The sequence below is a fragment of the Euprymna scolopes genome, chromosome 4 (assembly GCF_053919585.1).
Source record: "Euprymna scolopes isolate OS-2025 chromosome 4, ASM5391958v1, whole genome shotgun sequence".
In the NCBI taxonomy this organism is placed as follows: Eukaryota; Metazoa; Mollusca; class Cephalopoda; order Sepiida; family Sepiolidae; genus Euprymna; species Euprymna scolopes.
Genome location: NC_136485.1, coordinates 177,836,981 through 177,857,017, shown reverse-complemented (window position 1 = coordinate 177,857,017; position 20,037 = coordinate 177,836,981). Strand labels below are relative to the sequence as shown.

Sequence of the window (20,037 nt, the reverse complement as noted above, 5' to 3'; positions counted from 1 at the left end):
AAGATGGCATCTTTGGTACCATCTGTGGAAGATGGTATCTATGTGATATCCATTAACGACCTCCTTGATAATATTGCGTCCGAGCTGCGTAAATTTGCTAATGATACAACACTCTATAAGATGCACAAGAAAACAAACAGATGTACACAAATGTAAGACAATGGCAAAATCTTTACCTCGGGACCATAGTGGGATGAGGCTGTGAATAGATGTCAACATTTAATTCCAGTAAGACTAAGCGGCTCTCATGTAACAATTACAAGAAGCCTCTCCAACCACCGATATCCATGAAAAATAATACCCTATCTAAGAACTATTTTTTTAACTCCCCAGCTTCATATTCGCAGACAATATGAACAGGAACAAATACATTGAAGACGTTGCAAAGGCTGCTGCAATAAAAATGTGAGTCCTCTCTATCGTGCTAGAAGACTATTCATACCTCAGATTATCCTGTACATCTACAAAGCCATCATTCGCCCATGCATCGAATATTGTTCCCACATCTAGGCTGGTGTATCTACGACTAGCCTCTCCCTCTTGAATAGGGTTAAAAAAAGGAGTCTTCAAACTAATAAGTCCTACTTTGTCAATTAAGCTCAAACCCCTGTCCCATCGCCGCAATGTTTTATCCCTGTGCCTCATTACAATATTCTTATTATTTAAATAGAATGTGCTCTAATGAAGTCATTGCACGATTGCCCCCTTGACATACATATTCGACAAGCCTGCTTGCAACAAAATCTCACCCCTTCTATGTAAAGGTGTGTAAATGCCAGAAAGCTTTCTACTCTATTAGTTTCTTCCTTCGAACTTCTAGGCGTAGGAATTCCTTTCCTGCTACTTGCTTCCCTAACTGTATTGCTATGCAGAAGTAAAAATGAAACGTAAGCCAGCATCTTATTAATTTTCAGAGGCATGGTCCTAAATAGCAGTCCCTTACATCCAAGTAGTGATGTGCATTTTTGGACGTGAACGTGATTAAGTATATATACAAGCATTTTCTTTCAGTCGAAAAATTGAGGAACGCGACTCGTTGCCTTCGATGTTCCGATTATATTTTTTTCGGATCGCAATTAATTTATCTTCTTTTGTCGTGGTGAAACGAGAGAGAAATAGATAGAGAGAAATACAAGAGATAGAGAGAAATACAAAAAAGAAATAGAGGAAGAGAGAGGGAGAGGGACGCAGACATGTATCTGTCTATTTATTTGTCCATTTCTGTCTGCCTGTCTGTATGTCTGTTTGTCTCTCTCTCTCTATATATATATATATAAATATATATATATATATATATATATATATATAATAAAATAAAAGTATCCTTTTCAGATTAAATATGTTTTTAACTCTTTATCAAAGTGTTTTAACATGTTTTATTAACTATTTGCTCTTATATCTATCTATCTATCTATCTATCTATCTATCTATCTATATATATATATATATATATATATATATATATATCGCCCCAAATGCTTTCATCACCGACTTTATGTGGTTATTATATTTTATAGTGAATGATTTGCATCAATATAATATACATGGATTAATACCACGGTACTTGTATTGTACGTACATACGTGTGTCACGGTTTCTAGAGTATACATAATTCGATCGGAAGATTCCTTTTACTAAAAAGGGGGATAGAGGTGATAACGTACTACGAACATTGAACCATTAATTGAATGTTCGTAGTATATTATCAACTTCTGTTCTCTTTCCGATAACTGAAAACCCGATGTAAAAATATGTCACTTTTAGGCCGTACATTAAACTAAAACACACCTTCTTGGTTTTCTGGTTAGGATCCAAGGGTAGTAACTATCTTGTCTAAAGACGGTATAGTGATATTGTGGGGTTTCCATTCGCGCCGGACGTCCAAAGGAAACCTGTCACAGACTACTATAAAGATATTGGAGATTACCCGTAATAACGAGATATATTCTGACACTACATTAACCAGATTACTTAGATAAATACTTTTACAGTTTTAACTAAAATAATATCGCGGAGTCTCCATTCACGCTGAACGTCCACAATATGCCCAGCAGCAATACATTATATGTGAAAGATGCGGTGATGGAATTTCCATAGATCAAGCTAGTACATAAATGAAACTGTGAAAGCAACTCGTGTAAAAATAATCGTTTCTTATGTGTATTTTGTTTGTCTTTTTTTTCCGGCGACTTTATAACTCTCTCTTCCTTTCTTACTTGGTGAGCGATGTTTTTGAAAACGTATTACTTGCACTCAAAGCAACATTGACCCGGAATCATTTACTTATTTTTGCCTCTGTGTCAAAATCTGACGATTTGAAGTTAATGATTAAGTGACCTAAGTGAATTCAGGAACAGGTTAACCGTCATCAACCATGTTTTTTTTCTTATTCCATCGCTTTTTGCAACCCTATTAGAGAGCTGCAATATTGCTTTATTGATGAACCTCATTGATTCAGCATACGTAGACGTCTCGTGACAATGAGTTATCACATGGAAATACTTTTGAGCAGAAACTGTTATTGGGTAAACATATAATAGAGCCCGGATACGCGGATACAAATACATACGAAATGATGTCACCAGTAAAGAAAAGATCTATAAAAACAAGAGAACGATCACGTTAGAGACGTGAATAACGTTCGCGATCACGGGCGAGGCGTGAATGACGCTCGAGAGGGATGTCACAGCGAGATGAAGAGATAAATGTCGTTGTACAAAACAATAAGCTAGTTGAATTTCTTTCTTATTTTTGTCTATTGCGACTGAGGCTACATCATTTAAGCTCCCTGGACAACGTTACAAATAGATGTCCTTATTTCCTGGAGACGACCACTTATTTACATAGGTGGGTGAGTGAGATATATAAAGGTATCAATCACCAATACCGGGGGAGTTCTGCAACGACCGCCAAATAGGAAAGACGCCCATGTTGCCTCCAGTAAGACATGCAACACGCCGCCTGCCGAAATATCTCCAACTGAAGTATATGTGAAGAAATGTAAATATGTATATAACCTTTCTGCCTAATATATTATTGTTACACCTTTACTTTCCGTGTTCTTGTTAATTATTTGTGCAGACACAACAGTGGCGACGGGAATTCGAAAAAAGACTTACGCGGGATAAAATCCACTATTAAACACAACAGTTGTGTCCAGAATTCGAAAAAAAGACTTACGCAGGATAAAATCCACTATTAAACACAACAGTGGTCTCGAGAATTCGAAAAATAATTTACGCGGAAAGTTATCACTGTCGAAAAAAAAAAAAGAAAAACAAACGAAAGTAACTACAAAATTGTCGAACGAAGATTTACTCAGGAATTCACTGTTAGACATAGCAACAGTATTCGAAAAATAATTTACGCGGAAAGTTATCACTGGCAATAAAAAAGAAAGAAAAACAAACGAAAGTAACTACAAAATTGTCGAACGAGATATCCGAACACTGGATACTTGAAAGCAAAATACCAATAACCATTTCAAAGTGACTACGAAAGTAAAAAAAGGGTGTTTTCGCGAGTACACCGTGAACTAAATTATGCAAATTGTCTTGAAGGAAAAAAGTGATATTTTTTTTCAGCTGTACCAAGAAAGGATATTTTTAAGTATTCTTGTACGTAATCAAAGCTTAACGGATTAAGAGAAAAAAATAAAATAAATTTTTTATCCCGCAATAGAAAAAGGAGAAAAAAGAAAAGTTCAACGCAAAAAAATAATATATCGATAGAATTCGGTTGACACACAAAAAAAGCGAATCTAAAAACTGTTTTTCGTAGTTATAGTACAAACTGAATTAGTAAAATAGACTGATTTTTCTAATCTTTAAAAAAAAAACAAGATGGAGGAATTTGCTAAAATAATGACACAGTTCATGTAGAATCAGCAGATCCTACAAAAAGAACAGCAAGCGCTACACGCAGAAAGAGACGAAAGACAAAATGAATGACTCATAAAATGCCTACAAAGGCAGGAAAGAAAGGATCGCTCAGATGCAACTTGAACAGAAAGAACTGTTAGAAAGATGAACAGCTAATTCCATATAAGAAAGTAATACAACCTTCTCCAACACAATTGTTAACAGCATATATGTGTTCATATACCTACCGGAAGAAGATAAAACTTTTGATGCATACTTCAAGAGGTATGAAGATATTTTCGAAACAGACTGTGAAAACTGGCCAAATGGAAAGAAAGTAAGTTTATTACTTCGAAAGCTTGGTACCAGTAAACATTGAAAATTTGTTGATTTCATATTGCGAAGGAGAACTAATCAGTTAGATTTCGCTGAGACCGTAAAGCTTCTTAAGGAGTTATTCGGACCTAACATGTCTCTTTTCCACAAGAGATGGTCATGTATGAATCTTAAGAAAACTGATGAGCAGGACTACCTGACATACGCGTCAGTAGTAAACAAAAACTGCGACAACTTCAAATTATCGGAACTCACGGTGGACGATTTCAAATGCTTAATCTTTGCACAGGGTCTAGTATCCACAAAAATTTCAGAGATCTGAAGACTCGTTCTCTCAAAATTAGAGACAGAACAAGGCCTGGCATAGCAGAAATTAGGAGAAGATTGCCGAAGAGCAGTATCACTAAAAAAGGATTCCAGGGATATAGAAGAAGCAGGAGTGGCGTACATTAGGAAGATTAAAAAACATTCAGAAACCCAGGACAAAGAAATTTTGAGACTAGTCAAAATTTAAAAAAAATACTCAAATTATAAATACTACAGAAAAAGAAATTACGATGATAGTCCATATAATAACAAGTGAAAACGAAATTACGATAATAATCAATATGATAACTACAGAAAACGAAATTACGATAATAATCAAAGGAATTATAAAAAGACGGTATCAGGTAATAATTGCAGAAGATGTGATGAAAAACATTTGGAAAAGGATTTTCCTTACAAAAATATCAGGTGCTACAAATGCGATAAAGTTGGACATAAGAGTATTTGCTGCAGAACAAAAAACAGAGTACACCAAATGAGAACAAATGACAAAGGGAAAAATAATTTACGAAAATATGTATCAGTAAATATTTTTGACAAATAAGTGAAATTTCAGCTTGACTCTAGATCGGATTTGTCATTAATAAACGTCAACACTTGGAAACAGCTGGGTAAGCCGACTCTTCAAAAGTCAAGTAAAGGTACACGAATAGTGACAGGAGGCGAAATAAAATTCGAAGGAAAGGTCATCCTGCCCATTAATTTAAATGGCACGACAAAGAAATTGAAAATCTTCGTAATTAAAGAAAGCGAGAACTTATTGGGAATTGACTGGATTGAAAAATTTAATCTTTGGGATAAACCAATGAACGATTTTGTAGAAAAAATAACCAGTTGCACACCAACATCAGAAAATATTAAAAACGATCTAAAAAAAGAAATTTCCAGAAATATTTACTAATGGACTGGGAAGATGCAGTAAATTTAAGGCTTCGTTCGAGCTAAAAAAGGATGGAACACCGGTGTTTAAGAAAAAATGGAACGTACTGTTCGCCGATTTAAACGACATAAATAGCGAGCTAGATAGACTCGAAAAACAAAAAACAAAAAAAAACATGCATCTTATCGAAAATCGAAACTAGCGTCTGAGCAGCCACAACGGTGTATGTAAAAAAAAGTCGGAAAAAATAGGTCATGCGGATAGCCTTTCAAGGTTCATACCGAAAATAGAGGAAACCCTTGAAGAGTCAGTAATTGCAGCTATACGTTCCAATTATGAGGAAAAAGCATGGCGGCGAATATAATAAAAAAAATTACCAGTCACGTTAACCGATATAAAAAGGGAGGCTGAAAATGACGATGGCATCACAGACATAAAAAAAAAAAAATAAGGGAAAATGATGAAAAAACGCAAAGCATATTTTCCGTATGCAATGATGTTTCATTATATAGTGAAAGAATTGTTATCCCGAAAACCTTGCAGAAAAAGATCTTACGTGATTTTCATACAGGACACCCGAGTATAAATAGGATGAAGGCACTTATGCGGAGTTACGTTTATTGGCGTAACATGAATATGAATATTGAACTAACAGTAAACAAGTTTAAAGGTTGTGCGTTAGTCGCGAAGGCACCACCGATAGTCCATAAACCTTGGAAAAAACTGGCCATCCATGGTCACGCATTCATATAGACTTTGCTGGACCGACCGAAGGACAATACTACCTAATCGTAGTAGATAGTTTTTCCAGATGGCCTGAAGTAAAGCGTTTCAAGAACCCGACGACAAATAACACAATAAGTTTTCTGCATGAAATATTTGCACGCTTTGATGTGCCAGACATTATAGTCACAGATAACGGAACACAATTTACATCAAGTGATTTCAGGGATTTTTGTGATACTTTTCAGGTAAAACATATAACTACACCGCCGTTCCACATAAGATCAAATGGATTAGCACAAAGGTTCGTAGACACGATAAATTATGCACTTAGAAAATAGGGGCCCCGACGGATAAAACATTACAACAATTCCTGCAAATATACAGGATAACTAAAAACCCAAATACACCGTCAAAATTATCGCCAGCAGAATTAATGTTTGCTAGAAAGGTAAAATCACCATTTGATAAATTAATACCAAAGCAAGCAATCGTCCATCAAACTACGCACACATCACGTAAAAGGTTTAAACCTGGTGATCAGGTATATTTTAAATGTGTTAAAAATAATATGTCATATTGGGAGTTTGGTACGGTAGATAAACGTATCGGCGATTTGGTCTACGTGATAAAAGGTCCAAAAGGGATACACAAAAGACATCAAAATCAATTGAGAAAACATCATATAAAAGACAACGAACATGACAAACCTGATGAAAAGGAAGATCCAATTGGTATACTATACGAAGCGTTTGATATCGAACCACCACAAACCATGCCCGAACCGAGAAGATCGGGAAGAAAAAGAAAGTTTAAAGAACCAATTATAATGAACCCCAAGAGAAAAAGATATTGAAATCTACATGACTTCAAATCTTGGGAGGGGGGTGTTGTGGAGACGTCCACTAATTTACATAGGTGGGTGAGTGAGATATATAAAGGTATCAATCACCAATACCGGGAGAGTTCTGCAACGACCGCCAAATAGGCAAGACGCCTATGTTGCCTCCAGTAAGACATGCAACACGCCACCTGCCGGAATATCTCCAACTGAAGTATATCTGAAGACATTTAAATATGTATATAACTTTTCTTCCTAATATATCATTGTTATACCTTTACTTTCCGTGTTCTTGTAAATTATTTGTGCAGACACAACACTTACCCATAAAGTATCAATATAGTTACACGTATTGATAGTGATTTGTGGCAGATATCCTGACGTGTACTTTTGTAACATATTTTTGCTAATATAGGTTTGGTTTACTATAACACTTTGTTGTTTGAGAGAAAATACTACCAAAGAACACAGAGGATACGACACAAGGAGTAGTGATCGAAAATTCTCAATCGCGTAACGTCATCTGCTCTGATTGGCTAGGGCTCATTGTCATAAAAGAGGATCGTTCGCAGTAGCGATAAATACAGCCTTTCTTTGATACTAATTGTTATGCTAGATCCGGGGATGATGTGCAAGGTCAACACACATCAAGTGTTTCAGAGCCGTTATTCGAGTGTGCAGCATCTGGATATTTTAAAATCTCTCTCATAACTATTTTACTGTCAATCTATTAGTGTTGGGACGATTATCGAAATCGAAATTAGTTATCAGAAAAATCAGTGCCTATTTCCCGATACCAAAAACTATTATTATAAATTGACTTTTTATTTGATATTGTTTAAAGCAAAGCATTTCACTGGTGGTAGTAATGATAAAATCAGAAATATTTAATGATTTAAACTTCCAGTAAAACTAAAATCAATAGATATCCCCCCCATGTGGATTTTTAGATTATAGAAAATATTTGCACATTTAAAATGTTTTTTTTTTATCGTAATCGGGAAAAATAATTCTTTAGATAAATATTTACAGGCTTATAAAGAATTTGAATCGGTAATTGTATCGGAATCAGGAAAATATATTTACATCATCCCATTATTGAAATCTACCCAGATCTTTTAGTTTTATCGGCTGCTTTTAATCTGACTTCAAAATGGTTCATATGCTGCAACACTTCAAAATGGTTCATATGCTGCAACACTTCAAAATGGTTCATATGCTGCAACACTTCAAAATTGTTCATATGCTGCAACACTTCAAAATGGTTCATATGCTGCAACACTTCAAAATTGTTCATATGCTGCAACACTTCAAAATGGTTCATATGCTGCAACACGCCACGAAAATCAAAATCTCACATTCACTTAAGCACCAACCGAATTCTAAATAGTGGCCGATCATTGTCTTTCTAGGGAGATTTGACGAGACCTTATACGATTATTTTTTGCAAACTCCAGCATATTTTTCTCAATTTGGCAACCGATGTAAAGATAGCTATTAGTGCTTGCAGCATTTCCACTTTTCCTTAACGCAAAACAGGAGACGCCCCTTATCTTCCGTGCCGACATTTCCTCTATTTCCATTATTCATTTCACTTTCAATGATTGTGGTTCCATTTCTTTTCAGCTTGATTCTTCCCTCATTGAACGGAAAACGAAACTCACCGACAACAGAATCTTCGCAATTCACTCGCAGTCACGGACGCTCGCATCAATGTAAGTATTATTTATTACACCAGTTTTTTTTTTGTTTTTTTTTATATAATCATCGGAACTGATAAAAATATTCTGATCTGGCTATCCTGCATTATGTTTCTCAATTTTTTAGATGAGGATTGAAAATTTGTACTACTTGCAATATGCAGTTATTGTTCTCGTCATACTAGAATTATCTTAAAAGACCCGCAACATAACGGATAAGGTACTTGGTAAAATTCAGTCATAAGTTAAACTCTTCTGGGGATGTAAGGTTAAATCTTAAGTGCAAGTGCTTTTTAGAATTCAATTGCGACTTAGGATTTTTACTTAGTCATCGTTGACAACAAAAGGATGTAATAATAAAAGTATCGCCCTAAAAAAGCAACGCTACAGCATTATCTTAAAACATTTATTGGAAAAATAAATTCAGGTAACTTACGTAGTAGAGCTGACATCTATTCAATGTAGCCGTATTCAACTTCAATCACCGCCTCGATAAAGATCCGGACTGGGAGTTTGGCTTTTTTCCATAAGCCCCGACGGGAGCTTGGTGAATAATCGACGGATGGCGGCGATCAGGCTGGCTTTGGTGTTCTGTGAGGTCATATTGATGATATTCTCGACGTATGACGAAATGAAGAAATCATGCAGGTTCAAGTCGGCGGAGGAGGTGGGCCAGTGAGAGAAGGCTACAAATTCGTAGCACTCCTTCTGAAGCTAAGCCTGGGTTTTTTTCGACTTGTTGGCTAGCGCCGAGTTCTGCTGCCACATCCAACGGAAATGGAATCATATCGTCTTTATTAGCGCGACAATTTATTGTTCAATCCTTTACTTCATGGATTGAAAAAAAGGGCCTATTCGAAATTTCTTCAGATTTCCTTTCGACTGAAATATTCATGATACCTCTGAGGAGTTCGTAGATTACATCGAGTGTAACTATCCAGCGTTACCCGGGAAAATGTCATTTATTTATATCACTAACAATTGCACACGATATAAATTTTATTGTAAGACACGAAACAATTTACTAATGTAAGACTTACGTAAGACACTTCACGAGATAAGTTTTCTTTAACAATATAATAATCTTCTTGATTTAAATCTGTAAAAAATCATTAGTTACCTTTACGATTACTGTTTCCACTTCACTTCCGGTTGCTCCTTTGTGAAAGTACTAAATAGCCCTCTACATCAAAGTGGAACTGTGCCTTGTTTGAGGTGAAAATGTAATATATATACATACATATATATATACATATATATATATATATATATATATATATATATATATATATATATATATATATATATATATATAAAGTTTATTACAAAAATGAGTACACCGCTCACATTTCCTCAAATATTTAAGTATATCTTCTCATGGGACAACAATGAAAAAGAGACTTTTTGACACGATGAAAAGCAATCCGCAGCATATATAACAGAGTTAATTTATTTTCCCCTAAAAATAATTCAAAATATAGTCATTAAAAGCTAAATTCCTGGCAACAAATGTGAGTACACTCCTTAAGAAAAGTTGTCAATATTAAAATACAACATGTTAACTCTCAATATTTTGTGTGGCACCATCATTATCTAATATAAATAAATATATATATATATATATATATATATATATATATATATATATATACAAATGCATGTTTTTCTGGATGATTGAGTATTTTACCTTTTTCAACTGAACCTTGATCCACGGTTTCTTGATCTGACACGACACAATCCGCTCTAAAGAATCCCTTTCTAATCCCAGGTTGTTTACAGATCAGTACAAACTTCCACTTGACACCGGCATTCCTCATCCTCTCACCCATCTTAACTTCAGAATTTCATCTTGACTTTCTGAGTCTTCGCTCTGACCTCTTTTCCTGCACCTATTTGGCTGATATCTCTTATCTGTATACTTTTATCCGTGTAGGCATTGTTCTCACTCGAACCTATCGATTTTGTTCGCCTTGATTATGACTCTTCCACCACAGCACAACACCAGCGCCCAGCTTAAACAAAGTTGAATGTGCCTAATCTAAAAGTCGACAAGACCGAATAGATTATGGAATCTATTTCCAACTCATAACGCCGCATTACGTTCGCATCCTGTCAGCTGGACATGCATGCTGATAAAGACGGATGTCGAAATTCTTGCATTTCAAATAAAATTAAAGACGGAGAAATCCTGGTTCGAAAGTCGGGTTTATTGGTTTTCACTTAAAAGAGTGTCACGTGATTCTCTCAGTTTTCGGGGTTCTTTTTCTTAGTTTAATTCTCCTACGTATTGCCTGACGATTCATATCTATCTATCTATCTATCTATCTATCTATCTATCTATCTGTCTATATATATATATATATATATTATTTCATATATCTATATTATATTTCACTTAGTTTGTCCGTTAGTCCGTTTCACTTTTTTCTCTAAAACTAATTGCGAAATTTTATTTGGATCTTTGTTATGACAAAGTACAGCGAAGTAAGTATTATAGTATCCGCTGGACGCACAGTTAAAGATTAATCGGGATTTTGGCATTTACATTCCAGTTTTTTTCTCAGAAACGATTGAGTTGATCGGAGTGATTTTTTCTACATGTTTGTTAGAATAAGAAACAGAAAATTAAGTAATATAGCCTCTGTTCGATGCACAGTGAGGAATTAATAGTAATTAACAATATTATCATTGAATTTTATTTTTTTCTTGAAAAGTACTGATCTGATTTGATTAAAATTTCGTATAGACCTATGTTATGATAAGGTGCAGCGAACTAAGTATTATGTAACTTGTTCGATATACATTTACAGATTAAGAAGGATTAGATACAGCTATCAAAATACCACATTTACTCCAGGGGTTTGGCATAAAACACTCCAGTTAAGCGGCTATAACATTTGCCCATTTTAGCAGTATAAAAAGTCTAGTTACTATGTATCATTGTATTTTTATATCGTTTGTTAAAATTACTGTAATGTGGCAGGAATTAACAAAAACAATAAAATAAAAAGCCGACTCGGCTTCTTTGCTTTTATAGCAAAGCTATTTGATAACGTTATTTTCCAAACAATACCTACTTCTTTTTTTACTGTTCATTTTTTATTCCTTGAGTTTAACAAAATCCCGCTGTCTTGACACCAGCTTAAAAGTTTCTCTTCGCCACCACGAAGCCACACGCCCCCCTCGTCTGGTATTTCTTTTCCTTGACCACGTTCTGTCATTTTATTTCCTTTTCTTGTCACGCAAGTCAGCGCACACTTGCTAATTTGCATAGTGTTCAAACGGTGCTGCTGCTGCTGCTGCTAACAGACATCTTACATTTTGCTGTTGCTGATATTTTTACACGCGCTGTTACATTCCTTTTTTTTTTACTTAATTCCTAAAATCAAATCTCAAGAAAAATAATTGTTCAATATTTTTATTGCTTCCCTCCTCCTTTTTATTTTCCCCTTTTCCTTCTCACCCTCTCTCTCTCTCTCTCTCTCTCTCTCTTACTTCCATTCTCTTGGGTTTTGATATCAGTATGTAATAAAAAAAACATATCTTTCCTTTTTATTTTCATTTTAACTTGAATTATCTGACGATATGGACCTATAATTTTTATACTGTCTATTGAAAAATTTTTAATGAATTACTTTAGGTTGCAATAATTAAAAGAACACACACGCGTGCGCAAACACACACACACACACACACACATATATATATATATATATATATATATATATATATATATGTTTTTTGTGTTTTATTTTGTTATTACATTTTACCTGTTTGGTTATGGTCCAACATCCGAAACATATGTAACCAAACAGATAAAATGGTGATAAAAAATAAAACACATATTTTCCCTGCAATAGTATTGAGCACTCTCTTCAGGTTTTTACTAATTACCAGTTTTACTATATATGTATTAAGGCAGCATTTTTTTTTCTTTAGGCATAAGTCCTTTAATAAAATAGACGTTCTTATCTATTATTCTATTTTTGATCCCATCTAACATTCAAATAGTGGGCTTCACTTCTGTCTGAAATTATTCAAAACCATTTAGACTAATCTGTTTCTAACGATGAATCCAGAAAGATTGGCAAGTACTCGGACTTATCATGAATATGGAAATTTCATCTGCCAGTTCCTGCCAGAACTGACGACCGTTATTCGGAAGGTGGAAACGATCAAAAATAGAATTAATTGACAAAAACGTCTATTTTATATAATGATATATATATATATATCATTATATATATATATATATATATATATATATATATATATATATATATATATATACATATTTTCTGATGTTAATACTTGAATTTTAATCGACCCATATTTTTAATCGACTTTTCATCGATTCTATATATTTTAACTTATCACCTAACGCCGTTTACTGTATATTTTAGTTTTCACTTTTAATTCTCATTTTCGCTCGTTAGCAGTTTTACTTCAACACCTGATGATGATTCGTGGACGAATCGAAAGCGCTCATGACAGCAACAACTATGGAACTTTTATTAATGTTTTTTATTTTGATACAAAAAAGGTTATACGGAAAATCGAAAAACTGCTGCCTAAATATACCAATTTCACACACGCGCACACACACACAAACACACACACATATATATACATATATATATGTATATATATATATATATGTTACATTACAGCAGCCGATACAAACATTTACAAAATTTATTATTAAAAACACACACAGAATACAACATTTATTCCAGGAAGCTTCCAAAATTGAACATTTTTTTCAGACGAATATAACTTGCAAAAAAGTATAGATATTCTATAGATTTGCTAAGCAGCACAAATTTGGAAAACTTTTAAAATCGAAAATTGTAATATTCGCCAAGTTTTAAAAATTGTAATATTCGCCAAGTTTTAAAAATTGTAATATTCGCCAAGTTTTAAAAATTGTAATATTCGCCAAGTTTTAAAAATTGTAATATTCGCCAAGTTTTAAAAATTGTAATATTCGCCAAGTTTTAAAAATTGTAATATTCGCCAAGTTTTAAAAATTGTAATATTCGCCAAGTTTTAAAAATTGTAATATTCGCCAAGTTTTAAAAATTGTAATATTCGCCAAGTTTTAAAAATTGTAATATTCGCCAAGTTTTAAAAATTGTAATATTCGCCAAGTTTTAAAAATTGTAATATTCGCCAAGTTTTAAAAATTGTAATATTCGCCAAGTTTTAAAAATTGTAATATTCGCCAAGTTTTAAAAATTGTAATATTCGCCAAGTTTTAAAAATTGTAATATTCGCCAAGTTTTAAAAATTGTAATATTCGCCAAGTTTTAAAAATTGTAATATTCGCCAAGTTTTAAAAATTGTAATATTCGCCAAGTTTTAAAAATTGTAATATTCGCCAAGTTTTAAAAATTGTAATATTCGCCAAGTTTTAAAAATTGTAATATTCGCCAAGTTTTAAAAATTGTAATATTCGCCAAGTTTTAAAAATTGTAATATTCGCCAAGTTTTAAAAATTGTAATATTCGCCAAGTTTTAAAAATTGTAATATTCGCCAAGTTTTAAAAATTGTAATATTCGCCAAGTTTTAAAAATTGTAATATTCGCCAAGTTTTAAAAATTGTAATATTCGCCAAGTTTTAAAAATTGTAATATTCGCCAAGTTTTAAAAATTGTAATATTCGCCAAGTTTTAAAAATTGTAATATTCGCCAAGTTTTAAAAATTGTAATATTCGCCAAGTTTTAAAAATTGTAATATTCGCCAAGTTTTAAAAATTGTAATATTCGCCAAGTTTTAAAAATTGTAATATTCGCCAAGTTTGAAAAATTGTAATATTCGCCAAGTTTTAAAAATTGTAATATTCGCCAAGTTTTAAAAATTGTAATATTCGCCAAGTTTTAAAAATTGTAATATTCGCCAAGTTTTAAAAATTGTAATATTCGCCAAGTTTTAAAAATTGTAATATTCGCCAAGTTTTAAAAATTGTAATATTCGCCAAGTTTTAAAAATTGTAATATTCGCCAAGTTTTAAAAATTGTAATATTCGCCAAGTTTTAAAAATTGTAATATTCGCCAAGTTTTAAAAATTGTAATATTCGCCAAGTTTTAAAAATTGTAATATTCGCCAAGTTTTAAAAATTGTAATATTCGCCAAGTTTTAAAAATTGTAATATTCGCCAAGTTTTAAAAATTGTAATATTCGCCAAGTTTTAAAAATTGTAATATTCGCCAAGTTTAAAAATTGTAATATTCGCCAAGTTTTAAAATTGTAATATTCGCCAAGTTTTAAAAATTGTAATATTCGTCAAGTTTTAAAAATTGTAATATTCGCCAAGTTTTAAAAATTGTAATATTCGCCAAGTGTTAAAAATTGTAATATTCGCCAAGTTTTAAAAATTGTAATATTCGCCAAGTTTTAAAAATTGTAATATTCGCCAAGTTTTAAAAATTGTAATATTCGCCAAGTTTTAAAAATTGTAATATTCGCCAAGTTTAAAAATTGTAATATTCGCCAAGTTTTAAAATTGTAATATTCGCCAAGTTTTAAAAATTGTAATATACGCCAAGTTTTAAAAATTGTAATATTCGCCAAGTTTAAAAGATTGTAATATTCGCCAAGTTTTAAAAATTGTAATATTCGCCAAGTTTTAAAAATTGTAATATTTGCCAAGTTTTAAAAATTGTAATATTCGCCAAGTTTTAAAAATTGTAATATTCGCCAAGTTTAAAAATTGTAATATTCGCCAAGTTCTAAAATTGTAATATTCGCCAAGTTTTAAAAATTGTAATATTCGCCAAGTTTTAAAAATTGTAATATTCGCCAAGTTTTAAAGATTGTAATATTCGCCAAGTTTTAAAAATTGTAATATTCGCCAAGTTTTAAAAATTGTAATATTTGCCAAGTTTTAAAAATTGTAATATTCGCCAAGTTTTAAAAATTGTAATATTCGCCAAGTTTAAAAATTGTAATATTCGCCAAGTTTTAAAATTGTAATATTCGCCAAGTTTTAAAAATTGTAATATTCGCCAAGTTTTAAAAATTGTAATATTCGCCAAGTTTTAAAGATTGTAATATTCGCCAAGTTTTAAAAATTGTAATATTCGCCAAGTTTTAAAAATTGTAATATTTGCCAAGTTTTAAAAATTGTAATATTCGCCAAGTTTGAAAAATTGTAATATTCGCCAAGTTTGAAAAATTGTAATATTCGCCGAGTTTTAAAAATTGTAATATTCGCCAAGTTTGAAAAATTGTAATATTCGCCAAGTTTTAAAAAAGTATTGGAAGTGCTGTCCAAGAATAATAATGTTGGCAAATGTAAATTCGATCAATGAAACAGGTTAAAACTCGGCGGAAAATCCGTTGTGACTATGGGAGACATCCAGATATGTCAACTTAAAAGTAATTATCGGATAAACTAAAATTTGCTTTTTCTCATAAGTTGAAACAAACAGGCAAGTTTCATCTTTGGGCTGATCGATCTCTGTCTTATTTGAGGGTATTTGATAAGGTGTAGAAATTTGATAGGGTGTAGAAATTTGATAAGGTGTAGAAATTTGATAAGGTGTAGAAATTCGATAAGATGTAGAAATTTGATAAGGTGTAGAAATTCGATAAGATGTAGAAATTTGATGAGGTGTAGAAATTTGATGAGGTGTAGAAATTCGATAAGATGTAGAAATTTGATAAGGTATAGAAATTTGATAAGGTGTAGAAATTTGATGAGGTGTAGAAATTCGATAAGATGTAGAAATTTGATAAGGTATAGAAATTTGATAAGGTGTAGAAATTTGATAAGATGTAGAAATTTGATGAGGTGTAGAAATTTGATAAGATGTAGAAATTTGATGAGGTATAGAAATTTGATAAGGTGTAGAAATTCGATAAGATGTAGAAATTTGATGAGGTGTAGAAATTTGATAAGATGTAGAAATTTGATGAGGTGTAGAAATTTGATGAGGTGTAGAAATTTGATAAGGTATAGAAATTTGATAAGGTGTAGAAATTTGATAAGGTGTAGAAATTTGATAAGGTGTAGAAATTTGATAAGATGTAGAAATTTGATAAGGTGTAGAAATTTGATAAGGTATAGAAATTTGATAAGGTATAGAAATTTGATAAGGTATAGAAATTTGATAAGGTGTAGAAATTTGATAAGGTATAGAAATTTGATAAGGTGTAGAAATTTGATAAGATGTAGAAATTTGATAAGGTGTAGAAATTTGATGAGGTGTAGAAATTTGATAAGGTGTAGAAATTCGATAAGATGTAGAAATTTGATGAGGTGTAGAAATTTGATAAGATGTAGAAATTTGATAAGGTGTGGAAATTTGATAAGGTATAGAAATTTGATAAGGTGTAGAAATTCGATAAGATGTAGAAATTTGATGAGGTGTAGAAATTTGATGAGGTGTAGAAATTTGATGAGGTGTAGAAATTCGATAAGATGTAGAAATTTGATAAGGTGTAGAAATTTGATGAGATGTAGAAATTCGATAAGATGTAGAAATTTGATAAGGTGTGGAAATTTGATGAGGTGTAGAAATTTGATGAGGTGTAGAAATTCGATAAGATGTAGAAATTTGATAAGGTGTAGAAATTTGATAAGGTGTAGAAATTTGATAAGGTGTAGAAATTTGATGAGGTGTATAAATTTGATAAAGTGTAGGAATTTGATAAGGTATAGAAATTCGATGAGATGTAGAAATTTGATAAGGTGTAGAAATTCGATGAGATGTAGAAATTTGATAAGGTGTAGAAAAGTGTCTGTAATTTTTTTGGTTATTTCCCTTTCTTTACCACTACAACATCTCTCTCCCTCTCTCACAGACAGGTGTTCTTCAGAATTGTCTGATCTATTCCCTGCTTCCTTTGTTCCAACTCGTTTGATTTCATAGTCTCGTAGTCTCTATCAATTTGCTGTTTTGATTCCTCATTATAACAGAGCTTCCTATTCCAGTAGCTTTTTTAAAAAGAACCTGATCTTTATGGAACTCTCTTTTTGCAAACTATGTTTCTCCTGTCTATCTATTGGCTTTTTCAATACTAAGGTCAATAAGCACCACCTGACTTTTGCAATAATCATCTTTTGTTCTTACTTGCTTGTTACACCAAGTAGCTTTCTGCCTTTCCTAGGGCGATTTCCATAAAACAAACCCTCTAAAAAACAGATAAAATATGTTCAATGCGCTCAGGTCATCTCTGCATCACTGGTTGATTCGAGCTAAGGAGAGACGTACAAGCTAGCTTTGCTATATTAAATTCCAGCGTTGGATGCTTTTAAAATTTCTGGACGATTTCCGTTTGGTATTTGATGTCTTTTATATCGACACCATTTTACCCGAAATGCCAGTCGCGCTCTTTTCACACGAACTGATCATTTTCATCTCGATTCTCAACTGACATTTCCGTTATCTGCTAAAATCCTTTGCGTCATTAATCAAGCCAACTTGTTAGATATGTGAAAAGCATCGCGTGCTTCGCTGCTATGTGATACACATGTTTTGTCACTAATCCGTCCACTCAGCTGTCCAGCCGGATAAAATGCCTGTCTGTTAAATGTTCTCTTTTGAAATTACCATTAGTGGAACTAACCATCAATGAAGCAAACACATGAGTATGATGATGATGATGATGATGATGATGATGATGATGATGATGATTATAATAATAATAATAATAATAATAATAATAATAATAATAATAATAATGGTAATAATAATAATTATAATAATAATAATAATAATAATAATGGTAATAATAATAATAATAATAATAATAATAATAATAATATTAATAATGGTGATAATAATGGTAATAATAATAATAATAATAATAATAATAATGGAACCAAAAATATTGACGCTGCATACCTATAAGTTCTCTAACTCCACCTCACCCCCATTACCACATCACTGTCCCCCTCCCCACCAAAAAAGAGTGGGACCAAACAGTCAAGCTGTCAAGGAAGAAGGAAAGCCAGGAGTGAGCACTGACTAAACCTCCACTGTATAAGTGCGAAGAAAACTGGGACCTTGGGGAGGCTTATTGCCACTCAAATTCAAGTAAAGACCAATGGACACTTCCAACGAGAAATCAATGGCAAGTAGCTGTTACGATAATGCAAATTTATTTGCAAATGTTATCGAAAGAAATGAAGAGTACTAGAAAATCTCGGGAGACTTGTTATCACTCAGCTTCTAAGGGACACCACAGGCTGCATTCAATGAGATCTTTGATGACCTGTATCAAAGCTCCTGGTGAGCCAATAATAATCCATTTGAGCTCTTTGGCCAATTCCATGTACTTTCTCCGCTTTTCAGTCTCCTTGATCTTCACTTTGTGGTCTGTCATTCCAGCAAGCCACGGAGTGAATATAAAGTAGAGTGAAAAACGGAGCAAATTCATGGAATTGGCCAGAGAGCTCAAATGAATCTGGAGAATGGAGAAAGTCAAGATAACACTACTAATAGTAGGCGTGTTAGGAACGATACCAAAAATCTTTGAAAAATTAATTGGAGAGATTGGAATCAGAGGAATGGCAGAGAAGATACCACGAATTTCAATAATGAAAACTGCAGAAATATTAAGGAAACTCTTTGATGTAGAAAATAACATCACACATAAAAGACACAGAAGCTTAACACAATAACTTAACACATAAACTTAACACAGAAACTTAACACAGAAACTTAACACATAAACTTAACACAGAAACTTAACACATAAACTTGACACAGAAACTTAACACAGAAACTTAACACAGAAACTTAACACAAAAACTTAACACAGAAACTTAACACAGAAACTTAACACAGAAACTTAACACAGAAACTTAACACAGAAACTTAACACAAAAACTTAACACAGAAACTTAACACAAAAACTTAACACAGAAACTTAACACAAAAACTTAACACAGAAACTTAACACAAAAACTTAACACAAAAACTTAACACAAAAACTTAACACAGAAACTTAACACAAAAACTTAACACAGAAACTTAACACAAAAACTTAACACAGAAACTTAACACAAAAACTTAACACAAAAACTTAACACAGAAACTTAACACAAAAACTTAACACAGAAACTTAACACAAAAATTTAACACAGAAACTTAACACAGAAACTTGACACAAAAACTTAACACAGAAACTTAACACAGAAACTTAACACAGAAACTTAACACAGATGCAAAACACAGATGCAAAACACAAAGGAACATTACACGAAATCATGAAAACTGAAATTCTATAATTGACAACTACGGGCCCCATTTTGAGTGTCACCATATACAGGCACCGCACATAATAAGGAGGGTCAAGAAGAATGGAAAGACCGAGGAGAGAAAGTACTAGCCAGACCTCAAAGAGGACTAGGAAATT

At 32.6% G+C, this 20,037-nt stretch overlaps 1 protein-coding gene across 3 annotated transcripts in view; it reads left to right on the top strand.

The window, feature by feature from the left end:
• Nucleotides 1–20,037, top strand: part of LOC145270368 (D(1B) dopamine receptor-like) — a 1,085,834-nt gene that overhangs the window by 580,872 nt on the left and 484,925 nt on the right. For all 3 annotated transcript variants that reach the window (XM_080126039.1, XM_080126025.1, XM_080126031.1), the window contains one exon: nucleotides 8,594–8,682. In XM_080126039.1, the coding sequence (XP_079982165.1) occupies nucleotides 8,594–8,682 (89 nt within the window). The remainder of the gene's footprint in view (nucleotides 1–8,593; nucleotides 8,683–20,037) is intronic.